The following is a 21,774-nucleotide window of genomic DNA, read 5'->3' on the forward strand; positions in this document are numbered from 1 at the left end:
AAACATATATCAAATCATCATACTGGTTTGGAGTATATTTGTATAAATAGTCGTTGGCGATTGGTGGAGATATTAGTCGCGTGGCGCCATCTGGGAAAAGATAGCGTCGGCGCGTTAGAAGAGCCGGTTAGTCGGTTTCGAACCATTGCCTCGATCGTTTCTTCTGTCTTTTTCGCATAATTCCGTCTTAATATCGTCTTATCGATGTTATTATTTACGTAATTAATTAATTATTCGTGTGTCTAATAATTAATATTAATTATTTTAATTAAGTGCGAATGCGGATAAAACTTTGGAAGATTTAAAGGGAAGAAAGAAAAGAACTAGGATCGAGATGGGAAAGGTCGGCGGAATAATCGAACTCGGTTCGTTCGATTTCATTTGAATGAAAAGTAAGCGTTATTTTATTATTAAATTAATATCGTTCAATTTTCAACAATTAAATCGTACAAATGAATAATGATGTAACGATTATTACGTTTACATCTTTAATTTCATTTCTTTTTGACTTGTTTTGTATCGATGGTTGGCGCGCGCGGAACAATGTTAGATTCAAACGATGCAACGTATGCGGGAAATAGAAAAAAAAAAAAAAAGAAAAATAACAAAACAAAAAAACAATTACAATCGAATAGTTAAGTATAATTCGAATTACTATCTTTCCGATTTCAGAATAACCTTGCAATGCACCTAAGTAATGTGATTTCTTATGGCAACTACACCGATTGGTAAAGTAAACATAAATAGAATAATAATACTAATAATAATAATAATAAGACGACATTGTTAAATCGCATTATTGTACGAGAGTAATTAGTTTTGCAAATAAATATATCGAAATGGATTGGGAAAATGGGCGGGTGGTGGGTGGTAGAAGAAGAAACATTGGAAGTATGTTGAGAAATCGTGAATCCACGGACGAAATAACAAAATTGGAGGAAGAATTGAAACGAGCTTATTGTAGGAAAGAATTGGTGGCCCAATTAGCAGCTAAAAAAAGTCAAGAAGATATGGAAAGAGCCAAGGCGCATTTGGAATCGGAGAAAAATCGATTATTGGCGTCGATCGAATTGGACGACGAGGATAGGAGGAGAATAATCAAAAGGGATGAGGCTCGAGAGGAAATGGTAAGGGAGATAGCTGAGAGAAGGGCAAGGGAAGCTGAGGAAAAGACCAGGTTAATGGAGGAAGGGCTAAGGGAGAGGAGACATTTGGAAGAGGTTGATCGCAAGTTAGAGGAATATGAGAATTTGAAAAAATTAAAAAAGAAATTGCAATTGACCAGCGACATGATCAAGGATAGGAAAATGTCATCGGATTTGTTCGACATTCAGATGGCTTATAAGAAGGAGGAAGAGGAAAAGTTGGAAAGGGATAGACGGATATATTTGCAGGAGATCGAACGAAGGGCCAAGGAAGCACAAAATCGTAGGGTCGAGCTTGAGAAACGTCGAGAACGGGTTCTAACTTCTTTACTGACAACCATTCTTGAAGAAGACGCTAGTGAACGGGAGAAGAAACGACTCCTTCAGGAGCTAGTTTTCGAAGAACTTGAATTGGATCGAGTTATCAGAGATTGGCAGGACAGGGACATCAAGAATAGGATGACCAAAGCATTGGCGAATTCTTTGAAAGAACAGATCAAATTGACGGAACTATGCAAAGCCAATTTCTTACGTCGCAATCAACAATTTGCTGAGGAAATGTCGAAAAAATTAGCCGAGGATGATAAAATAACTCGATTAAATGCCGATGCTAAGAAAAGAGCATTGTTCAAATATCGTCAGGATCTTGAAAAAATGATAATCGAACGTCAAAGGATTATCGAGGAAGAAATTAGTAAAATTGAACAAGAAATTCAAGAAGAACATATATTAGAAGCATATAGACAAGAGCTTATAAAAAAGGAACGCAGTTCTTTATTGTTAGAACATGCTGCCAATGTTGCTGAATATTTAGATACCAGTTTACTTACCGAATACGAACAAGATATACTTCACAATATTTCATTGTCATCGATGAACGAGACTACAAAGGAGAAAAATGATGATAATTCCAAGATTAGGAATGTTTCCAACTTGCCAGAAGAGGACTACTCTGTTGTCGAAAAAATCAATAAATTACATTTTCACGAATCATAAGAACATTCAATTAACATGATATTTATTTTCTATTAGTTTCAGATCTGTTTATCGATTGTTTTCTCGAGAATATCGAAATTGTTGTTTTCGTCGAACAGAAACGGCCGCCGACAAAGAAACACCGATCGAAGAAAAATCGATCGTTGGATCCTTTCGATCCCAATGAAAAGGGCCAATAAAAATGTTGCCAAGACCAGTGGCGTCGGTTAATCCAAACACAACAGTCGGCACTTCAAATTTATAGCGGTGTATGGTTCAACGAATTGCCCACACTAGTTACTTTGTTTTTTCGTAATATTAAACAAAAACAACTTTGAATTATTCGAAATTAGCCATTAGGAGGATAAGATGAAGAAAATATATTAGTCTTTTTATATTATAATAAGAGAATTAGTTGCATATGGGAACACGAATGATCGTATTATTTTAACGAGAGGATTGCCATGGGCCCTTTTTGCGAATAATAATGGCGAATAATAATGGCGAATAAGCAACGAGGCGAAAAGTTTCTGGATCTTTCTTTGAGTTTAGGGGGTTGTTGGGACGACAGTTAAGCGTAACGCCCTAAAGGCACCTGTCGGCAGATGTTACTCGACCGTTACAATATTCCATGATTTTTCCCTTTCGCAGCCGTTCACTTTTATATTTATTTCTTTTTTTTATAATCGATTATTTGTACAATCAAATTTCATTTTTTTTTTTATATATAATAAACGCTATTTCAATTAACATAAACGTTGATTCATTATTTATTTAACAGAAAAAGAAATGAATTGAAGTAAATTTAACAATGACATTTTTCATTGAAAGTAACAAATTGATTAAATCGTAGGCATAGATTCAACGTTAACTCGCATAAGCGAAGGGGAACAATGGAAAAAGAGAGGCTCGCGAGTTTGATGTAAGTTAAATCTTTGTCAGATGTATGTATCATATATGTGTGTGCATGTGTGTTTTTGCACACAGATTTATTCCGTGGGCGAAGAGAGCCGGATGAGAAAAGAGAGGAAGCCCTGTTGCCTTGCTTAACCTCTATCATTCCATCTCTCTCTTTCCCTTTGGAATAATGGGCCTTCTCCGAGGTCCGCAGGTCGGGCTTGGGGTCGGGGTCGGGGTCGAAACGCGACTCTCTCTCTCTCTCTCTCTCTCTCTCTCTATCTATCTATCTTTCTTTCTTCGTACTCCTTCGGTCCTATCCTAGTCCTGACAATGTTCCAATTGGATCATTTTGTGATAAATATAAAAATATTAGAATGTAAGATGGTTCAGTGGTAAGAAAAAACTTGAAAGATTTGAGTGTTTCTGTTGTGTTGTGAGGGAATACAAGGAAGGAATTTGGTTGTGTTGGTTACAGATGTCCTCGTGGTGAGCCCCGATTAAGAGAGGGAGGTGAGATGTTGGAAAGATCTTCGCCATGAGCGAGAGCCGGGTTTACACCGGTCCAGCCACGCTCGTACCCGAACGTCAACCGTTCAACAGGAATGGGAAGGCACTCAGGTGTGATGATTATCTTCACAACAACAACAAAACTACTTTAACACCTTTCTCTAGCACACACGTCTTCTTCTTCTTCTTCTTCTTTTTTTAATCTTTATTTAACCTTTGATCTTTTCTTTCGAATTTTATTATACTCTTATTATTTGATTTTGTTTTGTTTCGAATATTAAAGATAGTATTACAACACTTGTGAGACTTAGAAGGGAATTAACGAGTAATCAAAGTTCATACCGTTGAGAACCATCAGGCCCCGCCGCATCGTTGAGTAGATAATCGTATCAATTTCTGAACTGTTTTTCTTTTACACGCACGTCAACGTTAATCTTCTGTAACACCTTAGTACAATTTTCAAATTATTATATACTCCTCATGCTTATACTTAGGAGAAAAAGACTTATCTTGTTAAGTATTTTCATTATTCTCAATACATCATCTGTAGTCAACTAACTAATAATAAATCCTGTACTAACGATGTTCTAAGAAACTTATACTTGAAAGTACACCTAATCAATTGTATGATTGTATATAATATTATTCTTCATTTTTCACATACTATACTTTCTAATGTATGTGTATTGTTGTTTTCTTTTTGTTACAGAGGTTCGAAAAAAAGTGTATTGTTTTATACAACGGATTGTGGTGACGATAAAGACGATCGCCCTGGTGTTAAATTGGAACAACGATCAGTCTCATTGGTGAGTTTTATTTATATATATATATATATGTGTGTGTGTTTGTGTGTGTGTGTGTGTATGTGTGTGAGACAAAGTAATTAAGAAAGAGTACCTGGTTCAATAGCACTTTCGATAAGTTCGACACGTAGGCGTGATTATTATCTAATGCATCTTTAAAACTAATCTTTGAAAACTTTCAATCGTTAAATTCATCGTTAAATTCATCGTTAAATTATTAAAACAAATGAATGATTTTGTTGTTGAATAATAAAAAAAAAGAAAAAAAAAAAGATAAAATTGAACGTGTTATTTTGGTTAAACGTTGAAGTTTTGAAAGATCAGGTGAACTTAAAAATTGCCGAGTCCCCAAAATTCCTCGATTTAATAGAAAGACCTTGGGTAGTTATCGTAATTATAGCGTGCAACCAATGAAAGGTCTGCTGGGCCCCAAACCAAAATGGATTCACCGCTGGATCCTTTTTTATTTTTATTTGTTTTTTTTACGGTAACATAGAATGATAAAAAGAACAAAATGTATAGGGTGGGAAGAAAGTTTGTAGGGTTCGTAGATAAAACGAGCAACAACAGCAACAACAACAACAAATAATGGGTTGTCTTTTTATTTTGTAAAATTTATTTAGAAAATACAAATTTGTCAAAATTCACGAAATTTGGATTGAATAATTATGCGTGTTGCGTGTATTTAAATAAGAATATTTTGGTTGAAAATGATTATCTTAACTATCATTTGGCTTCCTTCCGTTGTTGTTGTTGTTGCAAACGTTCCAGAATTAAAGTCTCATCTCTTCCTACGTATACACACACATACACACACACGCTATTCGCATGCGTGCATTCTAACATCCTACGCTTTCAAATCGTACGATCAAATCGTGCTAGCACGCACGCACGCATTGATATTCAATTTTATTCTTTCAAAATATTAATAAATAATAAAGCTTTTTTTATTTGATTTTTAGAAACTTCATATTCCATCAAATGTGTGTTTGACTTTGATTATTTCGATGATTGGTCGCGAATAAATTAATTATTTCTTACTAACATCAACAACATCATTCTCAGGTACATTTCACGTAGAAATAAAATAACAAAAAAAATATCTACTAAACACGATCGTTAGTTTTATCACGAGTTGGGTTTAAAACAAGATAGATTGCCGGCGGGTTAAATAATATTTTCCTTTTACTTTTATGTTCTCTCATTTTCTCTTTCTCTAACGCATTCACAAAAGTCTAACTAACTAATTGTTAAGTACAGTTATTTTCTACAGACAAAACAGTATAATGGTATCCCGTTGAAAAGATCATTTTAAAAAGATCAATTTTATAATTGTCATCGAAGTTATGTTGAACTAATGAAAAGTTTCAAAAAAAAAAAAAAAAAAAAACTTGGATATTATTTTATTTCCGTGAGAAACTTCAATGAAATAATAGGTCACCAATTCGTCATGCAATTTTACGGTTGGTAACAAAAAGTGGAACGTGCTTGTATTATTATTTTGACGTAGATAAATTACAACACATTGGATATCTTTCTTTTTATACAGAAAATGTAGAAGATTAATAATAAAATATTATTATATATAATTTTTGTTATTTTGCGTACAAAGGATAGTTTTTATAGGATTTATTATTTAGAGTTTAAAAGTAGGTCTTTAGGTACTCTAAGTTTCCAATAGATGGCACTGTATCACAATTCAATTATTTCGAAATATTCATTGATTTTTTGTGTTGTTTAGTTTGTTTAGTAAAAAGGATCAGGGTTCGTTGAAGTTATAGTTCGTTACTGGTTTTGTTGGTCAGTGCGAAAGGTCAACGCGCGTCTTGCATTGCACGTTGACCTAATTTCCTTAACTATAGTTGTAACACGCGTCTAACAATCATAAATGCGTCTTAGCGTTTTTACTTTCATTACAATTTCTTGTTTAACAATTAATTCGAATATTATTTAAATATAAATTAGTTCATTATTTAACTAATATTATAATAATGATAATTATTGTTTTAGTTTCGAAAACAAGTATAAATGTGTCTTAGAACTCATACTTTAGTTAGATTAGTTTGTTGACAAATTTGTGTAGATGATTAGAGTTAGATCGGGGTTTTGTTTAAACATAAATTGCTAATAATAATAATAATAATAAGTATTATTTGATTTCAGACCGCTCTACATACCAATACCGGTGCAACCCAGCAACAACTATTGGAGCCGAGAATGGCGCAACTGGAGACCTTGGAAGCGAAGGTAATATATTCGTCATAAAGTTCGAAATCGAAGCCGGATTTAGCGATTAAGCCCTTCTCGGTTCTAACTTATCGAACACGGAAGTAAGCAAATCTACCTACTTTAAAATCAAGCTACTTTGCTACGTACACACGCGACAAATATTCTATCAATGTACAATATTATCCACAATGGTTAAACAAAATTACAAGGAGTGTACTCTCCTAAGTCTTCCCACGTACTCCTTTTTACGATATTGCTGATATTTATCTACGCTTAATTCTCTTTTTACACGATTTACACTTTTACACGACTGTCTCAATTGCATTATTGCATTTATTGAAAACAAAATGGAAGATTTTAATTTCAGTTTTATATAATATCGTTTGTTTTTTTTTTTTTTTTCAATTAATTGAATAAAATACAATCAATACTTACGAGTAATTTATGCTGACGTTGTTGCATACATAATTCTATTAGTATAATAAAATTATTAATTAGTTAAATCTTGTTTGTAGATCAGACGGATCAAGAACTTGAAGAATCTTTTTAGTCCACGTACCAAATTAAAGTTTGTCAAACAAATTATTTGTTCAAAGAATTAGAATGTTTGTTTAAACATTGTGTAAAAAATAAAAACAGAATTCTATCATTGGGTGGATCATTTTTGTCGAAGTCAACGTCAAATTGATGATGATTGGTTAATGAGAATGAAGTGGGTGGGAATTAAGAGGGGTGGAGTTAACCTAAATGTTCGTTTGTTTACAATCGAGTGTCGTTTTTAATACTTGGTGAATCAGGGTGGTAACTCTTCGTCTGTTCATTCGTTTCTTCGTTCGTTCGTTCGTTCGTTCGTTCGTTTTGCTGTGTCAAGGATGAAAATAAAAGAAAGAAAAAAAAAAAAGGAAAGATAGGAAAAAAAAGGATAAAAAAGGGATAAAAAAGGTGAAGGCGATGGACCGCTTTTATTGGCGGTTCGGCGATAGCCCCCACGGGAGATGTTAAGGCCGTTCAACCAGTGATTTATATGCAAAGAAAGCCCCTACTCGCGTTTCGGAACCCGCATTACCTATAACCAATGGCGTCGACATACGCCATTGCATCTCCAACTTTTTATACCTAACCTCCAAATATTTACAATATTTCATAAAATCATTCTTTAGTTTCATTTATTTTTCCAACATTTTCAATAGTCGGAATAACGAAGATTTTTTTTTGCTAAAAAAATTAATCCTTTTTCTCTTTTTTCCTTTCTCTTATCATACAAATGAAGAATAAACATTAAATAAAGTTTGTACGAGTTAGTAAACTGATGTGAAATGTGATTTAGAAAGAAAGGTAACTTAAAGTATTAAAATAGAATCGTAAGATAACTTTTTCGAGATCACTTGAAAAATATTCCGTGGGTGTTTTAACTAAAAAGAAAATAAAAAAAAAAAAAAAAAAACAAGACAAATATACTTTGATAAAAAGTTTTCTTTTACGTCAGAGAATACCTATGATCATTTAATTTTTTTTTTTTTACGTTCTAGGAACGTAATGTTTCATTAAGAAGTTGCTTCTATTTTTTTCTCTCCTCCTAGCAATGCAAATCCCTTTTTCGAGATAAAACTATTTTTATAAAATGAAATTGTAATTTCTTCTTCCACTTTTCTCGAAGGAGAAAAAAAACTTTAGATAGAAGAAAAAAATTCGTTATATTTACCAGAAAAAAAAAGAAAAAAACAACAAGGAGAATAATAAATAGAATTTATTTTTCAAAAAGATACAAAAATGAAGTAACGAGTGGTAAGAACATTTACAATTATAATCATACGAAGAATAAATCAACTTGGAAGGAAATTTGTTCGCGTAGAGAAATGTTGAAGATAATCGAAGAAGAAAAAGAAAAACATCGAAAAGGGAGATAGTTGACTACTTGTATAAAACCCCCTTTAACACTTTCAAAGGAATGACAGCATTGCAAATAAGAGAAAGAAAGAGAAAGAGAGAGAAAGAGAGAAATAGAGTTGGGTGTATCTGAGGATTTTTATGACTAGTACCTGTTTTCAAAAAGAAACTCGAAGGTACATCGTGAGCCGTCCCTGAGAGTAGGTGGAAAATAACGAGGGAGGAACAAAAAAAAAAAAAAAAGAAAGCTCGTCCCTTTGATCAAATTAATCGAAGAAGGGACAAAATCAAGAAAACAAACTTTAACATTTATCCAATTATCTAATTAATGAATTTTTCTTGTATTTTATTTTTTAAACATAAAAACAATAATTTGAGTTAGTTAATTAGAATAGATCATTTTAATAATAGGTTATGTGTTGTTTCCGACATTTTTTTGTCTTTTTTTTTTCTATAAGATGGTTTTTTATGGAAGCTAAGTTGTACAACTTAATATTAAATAATATAATATAATATTATACATAATCAATTTGAAGTTATTTAATTATAATAGAAGTTTAATACTTGTGTTATATGTGTATATGTGTATATGTAGTAGATGCATCGAGAGAGTATTATTTTCCCTTCATGAAAGCGTGCACAGGTTCCCATATCTAATGGCCGGCCGTCTCTGAAGCTTCCCGGAAACTAACGTACTTTGGTTAGGTGAGGTGAGGGGGTGAGGTGAGGGGTGGGGGAAAAGCATGAGAGAATCAGAACAATGATATTACCATCAACGAGAGACTCTTTTACTATGGCGGAAGAGAACGTTTCCTCTTCGTTTCTTGTTCCAAAAGAAAATGGAACCCTTTTTTCTTTCTATTCTTTTTATTTTCCCTCCCATTTTCTTTTTCAACTACCAAATCCAAACTATAATATCCTCCATCATTATATCACTGAGTTTTGATCTTTTTTCCATTTTGTTGTTCAAACATTGAGAATAAAGTGAAATCTCGTATTCCTTTTAATAAAAACTCAAACTATTTTTCACCTCCATCTCTATTTTATATAGAATTTTTATATTTGATATATTATATTGTTATTTCGTGTTAGGGTTTTTTCAATTTTCTTTCGACATTGATAAGCTTTAGGATAAATTTTCACCCTATGGATTATATTTTATTCATTTAGATGGCGAGTATCGAAGTATCCCTTTCAACAACACCGAGAAGAAAGAAGGGTGGTAGTTTAGCTGGTGGGGTGGTAACATCATCCCTCGGTCACCGTAATAAAGATCATTACAAAGAACTCGACGCCCTTCGTATAGCCCTTCGCGATAAGGAAAATATTATACAGACGTAAGTGGATTTACTTTTTTCTTCTTTCATCTTCCTCCTTTCCTATCCAACATATTTTTATTGGGTATCCTTTCTATCCCTCATATCCGCTTTTCTTTTCTTCTTGTTGGGTGTTTTTTTTATAGGTTGAAGGGTCAATTGTGCAATAGCTTGAGCAACCGACTAGCATTGCGAAATGGTGCTGCACCACCCTTAACAGAGGCTGACAGAAAAGCTACTGAGGAAAGACTTCAAAGGTTGAGACGTGACGCGGACAACAAGAGATTGGCTATAAAAAATCTCAAACTTGCTTTGGAACGTTTAGACATAACCGAGTAAGATGAACTTTTTCTTTAACACTTTCATTGTCACTATATTGCGCTTTTTATTACACAAGTATACTTTCATTTTCCAATAAAACAATTGAAAATAATTGGATTGTAATACAACGTCATCTATTGATGAACGCTTACAAGAACTAGAAACTTAGACTTCACTTTTCATTTCAAAGTATATTCAAATTAGTTGTCATTTTCAAATATAAATGTTCATATATAAACAATCATGACAAACAAAGTGTATAAAACCATTTCATACATTTTCAATATACTTGAAAAGTTGAACGAACGAGAAATAGAAGAGGTGTCTGAAGTTTTAAACGACAAAACAACCAAGTAAAAAGTTCATTCCATTGAAATAGGTTTTTTTTTCTCGCTCTTATGACTATTTCAGTAACATCGACGTTCGTATACAACAAGCAGAATTGGAGTACAGACTAGGTCGCGAAGAATTGGAGCTTTTGACATTACGGGAAGAGAGCAGGGCACTTCAAACGGCCTTGGAATTGGCAGAAACCCAAGAGAAACGGAAAAATGATACCATATATAGGTTAGTTCTATTCTTTTCTCACATTTCTACATTTATCTTTCTATGATTTATATCCAACTACTTATTTTTATCTTTATTTTACATTTTTACACTGTGAGAAAACAAAACAAAAAATAAGCGAATTTAGATTTAGGTTTTACGTACCATTACAAATTTGTATTAGTCACGGTTGTTACAAAAAATTGATACAAATCTTACGACGTTAGTTGCATTTCCGGGTCAACGCAAGTCACCGTGCATGCCGTCGAAATTAGTGCAGATCCAAAGAGTCCTCGTTTCGGTGCTGGACCAAGAGACGAGATGCCTGGTCTTTACGTTGATTGGGCCGTCGAAGATTCTGGTCTTTGCAAAGGTGACAGGTAGGATTTTTATAATCAATTACCTTTCATTATTTCATTATCTGTTCGTAAATAATTGAACAATAACAATGAATAGCGGTATTACAAATGATAACGGTACATCTCTCAATGACTGAAAATCCACGAATAAGAAGACACAAAGTTAGGAAAAATAGTTTAAAAAATCAACTTACAATTAAGTCCATTGTTAAGTGCATATAATACAAGGAAGAAAGAAGGTGTTAATGAAGCTTGGGATATTTGCATCTATGAGAAAATTTATACGATGATCTATTAATCATTGTTATAAACTTTCCAATTTTTCATTCGAGTTATGCATTCATAGGAATTTTCATTCATTTATAATTTAACATATTTTATTTCCTTCATATAATAATGATAATATATTCCGTATATAATTAGTATACTTCCTTGGCACAATTTATGTTTCGCGGATGTAAGTGGAAATAAAAGAAAAGGTTGTTCAACACGAATACTTTTGTTCGTCAAGTAAATTCCAATAATTATTTTTAAAGGTAGCAGCACTTGATTTGTAAAAAATATATCGCATTTTAAGTGAACAATTACACAAGATGCTCTAACGTACTACAAGAGTATAATAAACTTAGGACAATATGGTTTAGGATTAGCTCGGATGACCTCGATTAGAAATTTCGTCGATGATTTGGCCAATTTGAAAGAATAAAAGGCATGATGGAAATATGTGATAACGCGTTTTGCGTTAGATCACTTGCAAAAGATCCCCTAGTGATAAACATTTACTTGTTTGTTTAGTTTTACAGTTAACTGAAAAATCTTCTAATCGATATCACGCGTATGATTATATTTAAACAATAAAACATTAGAATAATAAATTAATTATAAAATTGGCAAGCTCTGGTATGTGTAATAGGTTAACGTGAGTCACGTGTGTTAAAATCACGGTGACCGCTTAAATAGAAGCATAGCAGTATAGTTGGAACGTACTGTAGCTACGGGTTTTAACCCGTTTTATGGATATCGTGGTTAAACAATAGCACGATCTTGGTACTGGGTTCCCAACGAACGAGTAGTAAAGTACATCGAAATCACCGGAAGTTCGCATGGTGCCCCCGCTAATTGTACCTCCGTCTTTTACACGACCCTGTCCCTTTTTTTTCTCTTTCTTTTTCCTGACTCTATTCACCTGCCCCTTTTCCCCCTGTCAGAGTTCTCTTGACTTTTTTTTTTTTTTTTTTTTTTTTATCCGAGAACTTTGTCGAGAAAATATGAGTTGATTCAACATCGTTAAAAAGAAATTCTTTCGTCAAGCTGTATGATTTTAATGTGCTTGAGTAACATTACGTTGATAAGCATGATAATACCTGTCAGTTTAAAATGTAGACAAACGTAATGAAATATCTTCTGCTATATATTTAAAAATTCAGTGTTAAAACTAAGTGAAACCTACTGAACTAAGTTTCTAGGTTCTGTAATTTTTCAATAGATGGTATTGTATGACAATTCAATTATTTTTCAGGTTTTTTTTCTTCAGATTTATATATAACAAAACTAACCCCTTTGCTTTTTGTGTGTTATTATAGTTGAATAATTTCGAATTATATTAAATCCAAATTTGATAACAAAACCACATCAACGCTTGAACAATGCATCCTAGTAAGTTAATATTAGTAAAAAAAACGTTTTGTGATATCGATACTTTGCCGCCATATTGAAACATTAAATTCTTCAGTGTATATATATATATATAACTACTAAGGGGTATACTAATAAGGTCGTTTCAACTAACTTCGTTCGTAGGATACTCGAGGTGAACGGGAAACTCGTTGTAGGAGCTAGTAAAAACGATTTGACGAGACTGTTAGCTGTTGCACCCGACGCGGCACAAATCGTAGTATTACGAAAAGGTGAATCACTTGCTGCATTACGTACACTTAGATCTGATAATTTAAGACTCACACATAGAATTGGATATCTCGAGGAACAAGTGAGAGATCTGTTGGCACCAACCAGAACCGAATTAAGTTCAACGGATTTGTCATTGGCTGGTCAAGAACACGTTCAGGTAGTTTTTATTTCTTTCAAGAGTAAAAAACCCCCAACTCTTCGTTAAATTGTATTATTTTGTAGGTTTTTCAAAAAGGTCCTCAGGTAACTACCCTAGTCGCGAATTTAACCAGTCCTAAGGTCAGAAATCCGACAGATTTGAGACAAAGTTTACCAAGCATGCGTGGCAGACAAAACGATCACGGTAGATCATCATCACACTTTGTTACATCGAGAAGTCCTAAAGAAAATGATTTCTTTTCCGACGGTGTTTCTTACGGTGGTCATCAGAAGCCGAGAAATCGGCAAAAACATCAAGCATTTCCATTAGGTAGATCCACGGTTAGTTTGGATTGCAAACAAATGCAATCTCAATTGCAACGTAGAAGATTGGCAACTACTATGGAATCGAGAATGGAAAGTAGGAAGAGTCAACAATTGCAGACATTGGAATTTGATTCCGAACCTACTTATTATCGTCAGGTATTTAACGACTCATTGTAATATTTGAAAATAAATCAGTATAATTCGAATCTAAATACTCGTTTAGGATTCTCAATCGCGAGTATCGGAAAATTCGGAAATTCTCAGCACGTACAGTTCACAAGAAACTAAAATCCGGCCGGCACCACCTAAAAAACCATTGAGACTTTCTCTTCATCGTGCTGCTAGTCTTCAGTCGGTTGAAAGTGCACCGCCTGCGGCAACGACGACCCTTCACGAGAGCACTCGTAAATCATCCAAGAGGAACCATCGTGGTGAACCCTATTCCTCTTTGGAAAAGGGCTCGACGACGAACGAAGGAAACCAAGATGCAAACCACAGAATACAGGAAATGTTGCAACACGATCTTTCTTCGCAGCAGCAGCAGCAGCAACCACCAACACCACCAACACCAAGGACACCTTCCAGAGCGGAATCTTGCCAGAATGCTTTGCGGTGGCCTTCGCCAAAACCGAGATCACATTTGGCTTCCGTATCTACGGAAAAGTGGTGTTGAGTGTTGTTATTTCACATCGAACAAAAACTCTTCAATACTCGAGAACTCTACTCATTTTGTGTGTGTGTGTGTGTGAATCTGACGTTCACATATTTACAACAAATAATAAAATATTATATTTCATCGATTTGTATGGAATCGTGACGAATAGTGATATTTTTTTTACATGTTAATGAAAAATTATTGATAAACTCTTTTATATTCGTATCCCCCATGTTAATTATTTGAATATAGTCAATGTAGAAAAATCAACATAATCAGGTATAGTATTATGCAACAGTCATTTTATAATATAAATCGAATAACAAGTATTTTGTACAGATAATATATTTTATTATTCGTATAATAGATATTTGAATGTTGTTAAAAAGTCATTGCAAGTGTTTCTAATATAAAATATGAATGCTCGAAGAAAGAAGAAAAATAAGAGCAATTTGAAATCACATGAAAGAGTAATTTTCAGTAATAATATATATATATATGCAGGTATAAAAACGTAACGAGCTTAAGCAGGTGGCTCCGTACGGTGAGTTTTCCGAATACTTCTTCTTCGCTATACGTACTTTTATCTATATACATATATATTGCATATGCATGTACATAAGATATAGAAGATTGTATTTGCCTAACTCTCAACTCTCAGGAGAAAATCATCACTACCACCACTAGCATCAGTATACAGAAGATTGTATTCGTTTATCAGGAGAAAATCGTCAGACTACTAGCTAGCACCAATATAAATAGTAATACCAACCACCACTACTAGCATAAATAGCAGTAACACCTATATCTATGAGTATTGGCACCAATACTAGCTTCAACCCAACTCCAAGCAGCAACCACTACTACTAGGATCAACACCAATATCAGTATAAATAGTAATGCTAGCAAACTACCACCACTAGAAGACTGCTGGTACCCCATCTAGCAGCAGCAGCAGCAGCAGCAGCAGCAGCAGCAGCAGCAGCAGCAGAAACAAGGAGAGGAAGGGCGGGTTATGCCAGGCAGAATCTTCATCCCTCTGCCGTGTTCTACCCCTTCTCTCTGACATTTTAGTTGTCGACTCGCCCCTCTACTACACACGTACGGCAACCCCGGCGTTCAGTGCTTGCTGGCGCTTCCTTCGTACAAGCCGTGTTGTTGCGAATTCCGGACCACCAGCTTCTTCTATCCGTCAATCATTTTCTCTCTCTTTTTTTCTATTCTATTCGGAGTCGGTGTCAGTGGTGTACGTGCGTGCGTGCGTGTGTGTGTTTGTTTGTGTGCTTTTTTTTCCCTCTAGTGGAATATTATTATTTTTTGCTTTCAAATATTTTACCACCTTTTTCTCTTTGTATTTTTTTGTCAGCAAAAAAGAAGAAAAGAAAGGAGTAGCAACGGTCACGTCGAACCAATGATTCATCGTATTTCCTATCTTTTTTTTGGATTTTTTTGGGAATTTTTTGTCTCTTTGTTGTAATCCTTTCAACATTAACGAGCTGTCTCTTTCCTCTCTTCTTTCCGTTCTTCCACCCCTCGATCTTCTTCAAGCTTTTCTACTTCTTGGATCTGTAGGAATCGTTAACGACGAGGACCCTGCTACTCTTCTATTTTTTTTCTTTTCTTTTTTCTTGAATATAAACGTCCTCTTACATTTTCAACACCAATTTTCTTTTTTCTGTTTTTTCTTTCTTTCTTTCTTTCTTTCTTTCCTTTTTATCTGAATTTTTGTTCTTATGAGATTCTTCGATGTTCGTCGTATATTATAGAAAAAAACAAACAACAAGAATCATCAGGAATATCATGGTCAACATCTTGAAAATAACCAAAGGTGAGGCATTTTTTTTATTTAATTTTAATTTGTTGTTGTTGTTTTGTTTCGTTCGTTAAACCCATTTGTTTATGAACGTTAATTTAACATTAATCTAGTTAGGAGCAACACGTTACTGTAAGATTTATCTCATCGTTTTTCTTCTAATGAAGTTCCTTTTCCGTGCCCTTCAAAATGACCCTAACAATTTTTCTTACTTTAGGAATGGAAAGTTTCGCCAAGTCGTTTCGCAACTTCTTCTTCTTCTTCTTCTTCTTTATTATATACGTTTCGTTTTATATTTATTATTTCTTTTTTCTTCATCTTCTTATATTACCAACCGTACAAAAATTGCAAGCTTTGACAAAGTTTATTCTCATAAAAAAGAAACAAAAAAAAAAAAAATAAAAATAAAATGTAACTTTATATACCTGCGTATTTTGATTACAAAAAATGTGACAATATTCATCCTAGTTGGGGGGTTTTTTTTTCTTTGTTTTTGTTATTTTGATATATTTGTTTGATTCTATGTAGATTCGAGTTGAATTGATATCATTCGAATGGTTGAACACAATTGCGAGTTTCTTTTCTTGATCACGAGTTAAAATACGATTTTCCAAGCAATATAAAACGTACACACGACGACTCTTATCTATCGTTTAGGTACTTTTACGATATCGTAACATCATAATGTGATTTTTATAGATGTCGCGTAGTAAACTGTAAAACGATTTTCAAAGAAGCTTCATAACAAATCTACCAAACAGTTAGTTAAATAAAAAGATACATTTCTATCATCGATTTTCCTATTTCTATTTGGAAGATTTTTTTTGTGTGTGTGTGTTTTTTTTGAGATATTATTTTGTATAGAAAGAATTGCACTAGTTATATAATATTTCATCAATTTATATAACACATTGTAGTGTTATATAAATTAAAATTAATAATATATATATATAAATTATTGATTAAATATTGTTAAAAGAATTCTATATTATACTTAAACAAATTGTCAATAGAATCAAATCAAATTGTAAATCGATGCAATGATATTTCTAAAGATGATTTTCATATAGATTTTGCAGTAAACTGTAAAACGATTCAAAAGAGAAAACTTTGATGTAACTTATTTTTCTTACTTTTAATTATAAAGCCACGAAATTGCCGTAGATTTTTTTTTCTTTACTCCTTTCAACGAATTCGTGGTTTTTTTTTCGTTTTTTTTTTTCTAGAATAAACTTTTTATCGAATCTCGGTGAATTTCTTTTCTGCTTTTCTACGATCCATTTGCTTTTCCTAACCGACTTCTATATATATATATATATACGTGTATGGTTTATTTATGTATTTATAGAAATCTCCAATATGTACATGGTATTAGTGGAAAAAAAAAAGAAAAGATAGAAAAGCATGTAATCTCGTTTCATTTATTTACAGTAAATACATGCATTTAAATGCTTAAATAAATATAATATTTTGTTATACGTACAAGGAGAATTTTGAAATAGGATTAAGTTGATTAACAGTACGTGATTTGATATTTTTGAAAAAAAAAAAAAAGAATGCTCTACTGCAATGGTCAAATTAATGGTAAAACACGTTTAATGGATTTAGATACGTATAGAAATCATAAACAATGAGATTTAATAATTACATGATTATTTATAAATGATTATATTAATTACAGAAATAATATGAGGTTAGATTAAAAAGAAATTACTGCAGTGGTCAAATTAATGTTTGAATATGTTTAATGCATAAAGATACGAATAGAAAACATAATAAATGATGAGATTTAAAAATGAAATGATATCCGGAATAATAACAGAAATAATATGACAAGAGAAAGAGAAAGAGAGAGAGAGAGAGAGAGAGAGAGAGAGAGAGAGAGAGAAATTACAAAAAATCACATTAAATCAAAATGTACTTTTTCTCTCTCTCTTTTATATTTTTTCTTTTTCCATCCTTTTGCTTTTACTTTTCCCCATGTGGTTAGAATTTTCTTTTTACCCTTTTTTTTTATCTTTTTTTTTACCTTTTATTTTTTCTTCTTTTTATCTCAGAGAAAAAATATTTCTCCTATATCGACTGTATATATATATATATATATGAAAGTAAAATACAGTAAATTCTTTCACGCTTTTTTTCGTAATCGTAATACGCAATTTATTTTTGTCTTTTGCAATTGATATTCTTTTAAATGTTAGATAGACACGCGATAGAAACACGATTTACACGAGATATTCTTTATATTTATTATTACCAATGTAAAAAAAAAAAGAAAACAACAACTTTTCAACGATCGAATCATACGCAATTATGCGGTTTTCTTTTGTAAAATTGTGCCAATCAACGATGATTCACTTTTAATTTGTTTCTTCCTTTTATTCTTTAACTTTCTTTCTTTCTTTCATTATTAATTGAAGGACGAATCGATTTTACATATACAAATCACGAGATACAATTTATTCATATGTTATTAAATTATTAAACTATTGACAACATTATTTTTACAAAGTTAATTAATTAATTTCAACAAAAATATGATTAGCAAGTTAAATATCAGGTTTGCAATATTTTAAGATTTATATTTCATTTTATTTTGTTTCATCAAAGTTTTCATTGAATTATTATACATGAACTGTCTGCAAATTTAGTGTTAATCATCTAACTGTAATAAAATAATGAAATTTGTTCATTTTTCGATTAACAAGCAAAGGAAAACAGAAAGAATTAATCATTGATAGATCATTTTGTTTGTGTGTATATTCATTTTTACAGTATGAGTTATAATGAATGAATTAGATATATTTTGTCACTTGATAAAAGTCAATGTACTATCTAATTCAAATGGTATATCAGAACGTTGCACTTGTGTTGGTATAAGACGTTAATTGAATCGTTTGGTTCTTGTCAGACATTCAAGAATAGCATTTGATCCATGAATACTTTCTGAGTCATACGTCCCTCCCTCATTCCTCTACTCTTCCTTCTTTGCTACATATCAATGTAGAAAGTGTGTTTGTGTATGTTTCTAACATTTACCAATTATCATTTGCTAGAGTGTTGAATATTTTTCGATAATTTTCCAATTACCGTGGAATAATATCACCTGAACAATAATGGAAGAAAACATTCAGTAAAGTATATTAAAACAAATCGATATTTTATTCGACGTGTGTTTGTTTTACTTGTTAGAAAGAAAAGAAATGCCAAAAGGGTAGAAGAGAAGTCAAATGAAATGAAATTTTATTATATATTCGTTCATCGTTGTCACTATTTTTTTATTGATGATACAAACAAGAAAGAAAAGAAAAAAAACCATCACAACGAATTATTATTATCATAATTATTATTGTTGTATCTTTTTCTTTCTCTTTGTTGCGAATTCATTTTTCTCTCTTTCTTATTATTTCTTTTTATTTTATTAAGTCTTTATCTTTATACGAGTAAAAAGCTTCGTAAAAAGCTTCGTAAAAAGTTCTCGAGATATTATAGTAATCACGATCGATAGTAATAAAAGTCGTCCTTGAGAACTTCTCGTTAGAGATAATGCACAGGAAAAAAGGGTTGAAGTTCATCGCGGAAAATAACATTTGATATTACCAAATGCTTAAAAAGAATATAATAGTTTTAACGAAACATTTTACTCTTCGATATTTCATCATTCAAACGAGAGATAAAGAGAAAGTATACGTCAATTATTAATCTAATGTTTTATTGTTGAAATATAATCATACGCGTAATATCGAGTAGAAGATTTTTCAATCAACTGTAAAACTAAACAAACAAGTAAATGTTTATCACTAGGGGATCTTTTGCAAATAGCGTTGGACGCGTTATCACATATTTCCATCATACCTTTTATTCTTTCAAATTGGCCGAATCATCGACGAAATTTCTAATCGAGGTCATCCGAGCTAAACCTAAACCATATTGTCCTAAGTTTATTATACTCTCGTAGTACGTTAGAGCATCTTGTGTAATTGTTCACTTAAAATGCGATATATTTTTTACAAATCAAGTGCTGCTACCTTTGAAAATAATTATTGGAATTAACTTGGTAAACAATGTGGGTAGACCACTGTCTATAATTAAAAGCAAAAAAAAAAAAAAAGAAAAGCAGGTCACCCCAAGTGATGAAAAGTGTGGTCCAGCCCTGGTTTAGTCAGGTTTAGTCAGGTTTAGTCAGGTTTACATGGTTTCCACACTCTCAGACAGCTAAATGTGCTAGCGGGATAAACAAACGCAGCTCGTTAACATTGAATGCACCTCTTTCTCTTTCTCTCTTAGTTTCCCAAATGGTTCCAATCTAAATTTGGATCGTTCGCTGAGTCCTAAACTCTACGAGCTTTCCTATTGGTTATCGACGATTCCTTGTCGTTGCTTGCTGCAACAGACCGTTTGCATTTTAACGATACCAATTTCTTTACCATAATACCGTTTCAATGTATATTTACTCATAAACTTTAGATAATTTACGTGCTACGGTTCTAAACACGGTATTATCTTTCATTTTCAAGAACCAAATTTACATACGTGTGTGTGTGTGTGTGTGTGTGTGTGCAAATGTGTATGTTGGGGTTTAAAAAACATTTTAGAAAGACATTTACGAGCAACTTTACGATTAAACAAAATTCTAAGGTTTTTATTTACCTTACTTTACCTTATTTCAATTAATTTAACAATTTATTATTATTTATTAGGATAAATATGGGTTTAAATATCGTATTAATAGATAAAGATCAGTTGGAAAGTTTCCCCTAATTATTGTTTTGAGACCTGGATTTAGCCCATAAGCTCAGCAACAAACCCCGTACAACCCCCGTGCAAGCAACTTGGCCGGTGAACTGACGCGTGCGCGTTTTCTTCAACGCATAGTAAACAGTAGAAGAAAAATGGAAGGTGAAAATCAACCAACCTAATGCGCATTCGCAACACACGGGATAGGCTTTGTCTCCCTTTTTTATCACCCCCTCAACTTATCACTTCAAATTGATACACGTTTTATTGAATAACTCTTTCTTTTTTTTTTGTACAATGATTATAAAAAGTGATTACTTTGAATAGATTTCATTATGCATCAGATTGTGTTCATTATAATAAACATAAAGTATATTGATAATATTAAATGAATATTTCCAAAGTAATTGTTTCAAAAGATAATGATCCATTTAACTCTGATTCTGACTCTGACTCTAACTGACTGAATCTAGCTCAGACTCTGACTCTAACTCTACCTCTGATTCTTACTCTGTCTCTGACTGACTGACTCTGACTCTTACTAACTGACACTGACTCTGATTGACCGAATCTAACTCAGACTCTGACTCTAACTCTGATTCTTACTCTGTCCCTGACTGACTGACTCTGACACTGACTCTTACTAACTGATACTGACTCTGACAATCTCATCATTATTATATACAATCACATCTTCATTATGATTCATTAGAAAGAACTTAAACTATATTAATAAGACTAATAGTATTTATACTTCTTTGTAAAAAGATTGAAAAAAGTGATTACTTGGAATATGTTTTAATATAACATATATATATATATACTTGTAGATATACCTTTTGTCAATGACGTAGACTGGCCTAGATGTCGCACGCCATTTATACACGTATATATAACTACTCAACGAATGGGCGAGGTCGTACACTTGGAGAGAACGTGGAATATTGCTTCGATACATGTCCTACTGATGTTCTTACACCGATATAATGCTTCAACCTCATGCTCACATGTTCTTCCAACAAAGTAAAATCGATATCAACGTGTTGTTTCCCCATATGTTTTCCCCTGTAAATGCATGCTCACAATCAGAATAAATGTAATCCTCTTTCAAGCAAGTGACATGATTAATTATTCTTATAAAAACAAACCGAACAATGTTAGATTCTATTTTCTATACACATCTATCTATTTTTATCTTTCTTTTCAAA

The 21,774-nt window shown here is 32.6% G+C and overlaps 2 protein-coding genes across 2 annotated transcripts; both read left to right on the forward strand.

Annotated features, from left to right (window-relative positions):
• Nucleotides 1–93: 93 nt before the first annotated feature.
• sprt (PDZ domain-containing protein sprite) lies at nucleotides 94–14,241 on the forward strand. Its single transcript, XM_015330670.2, has 12 exons — nucleotides 94–392; nucleotides 673–728; nucleotides 3,496–3,638; nucleotides 4,237–4,333; nucleotides 6,494–6,577; nucleotides 9,617–9,783; nucleotides 9,909–10,097; nucleotides 10,495–10,650; nucleotides 10,857–11,009; nucleotides 12,789–13,053; nucleotides 13,119–13,517; nucleotides 13,585–14,241. The coding sequence occupies exons 3-12, from the start codon at nucleotides 3,556–3,558 to the stop codon at nucleotides 14,032–14,034; spliced, it is 2,043 nt and encodes a 680-aa protein (XP_015186156.2). The 5' UTR covers nucleotides 94–392; nucleotides 673–728; nucleotides 3,496–3,555; the 3' UTR covers nucleotides 14,035–14,241.
• LOC107071571 (uncharacterized) lies at nucleotides 738–2,967 on the forward strand. Its single transcript, XM_015330685.2, has one exon. The coding sequence runs from the start codon at nucleotides 840–842 to the stop codon at nucleotides 2,139–2,141; it is 1,302 nt and encodes a 433-aa protein (XP_015186171.2). The 5' UTR covers nucleotides 738–839; the 3' UTR covers nucleotides 2,142–2,967.
• Nucleotides 14,242–21,774: the final 7,533 nt, after the last annotated feature.

The sequence above is a fragment of the Polistes dominula genome, unplaced genomic scaffold, assembly GCF_049000335.1.
Source record: "Polistes dominula isolate Pdom_NZ unplaced genomic scaffold, Pdom_raw_medaka contig_84, whole genome shotgun sequence".
NCBI lineage: Eukaryota > Metazoa > Arthropoda > Insecta > Hymenoptera > Vespidae > Polistes > Polistes dominula.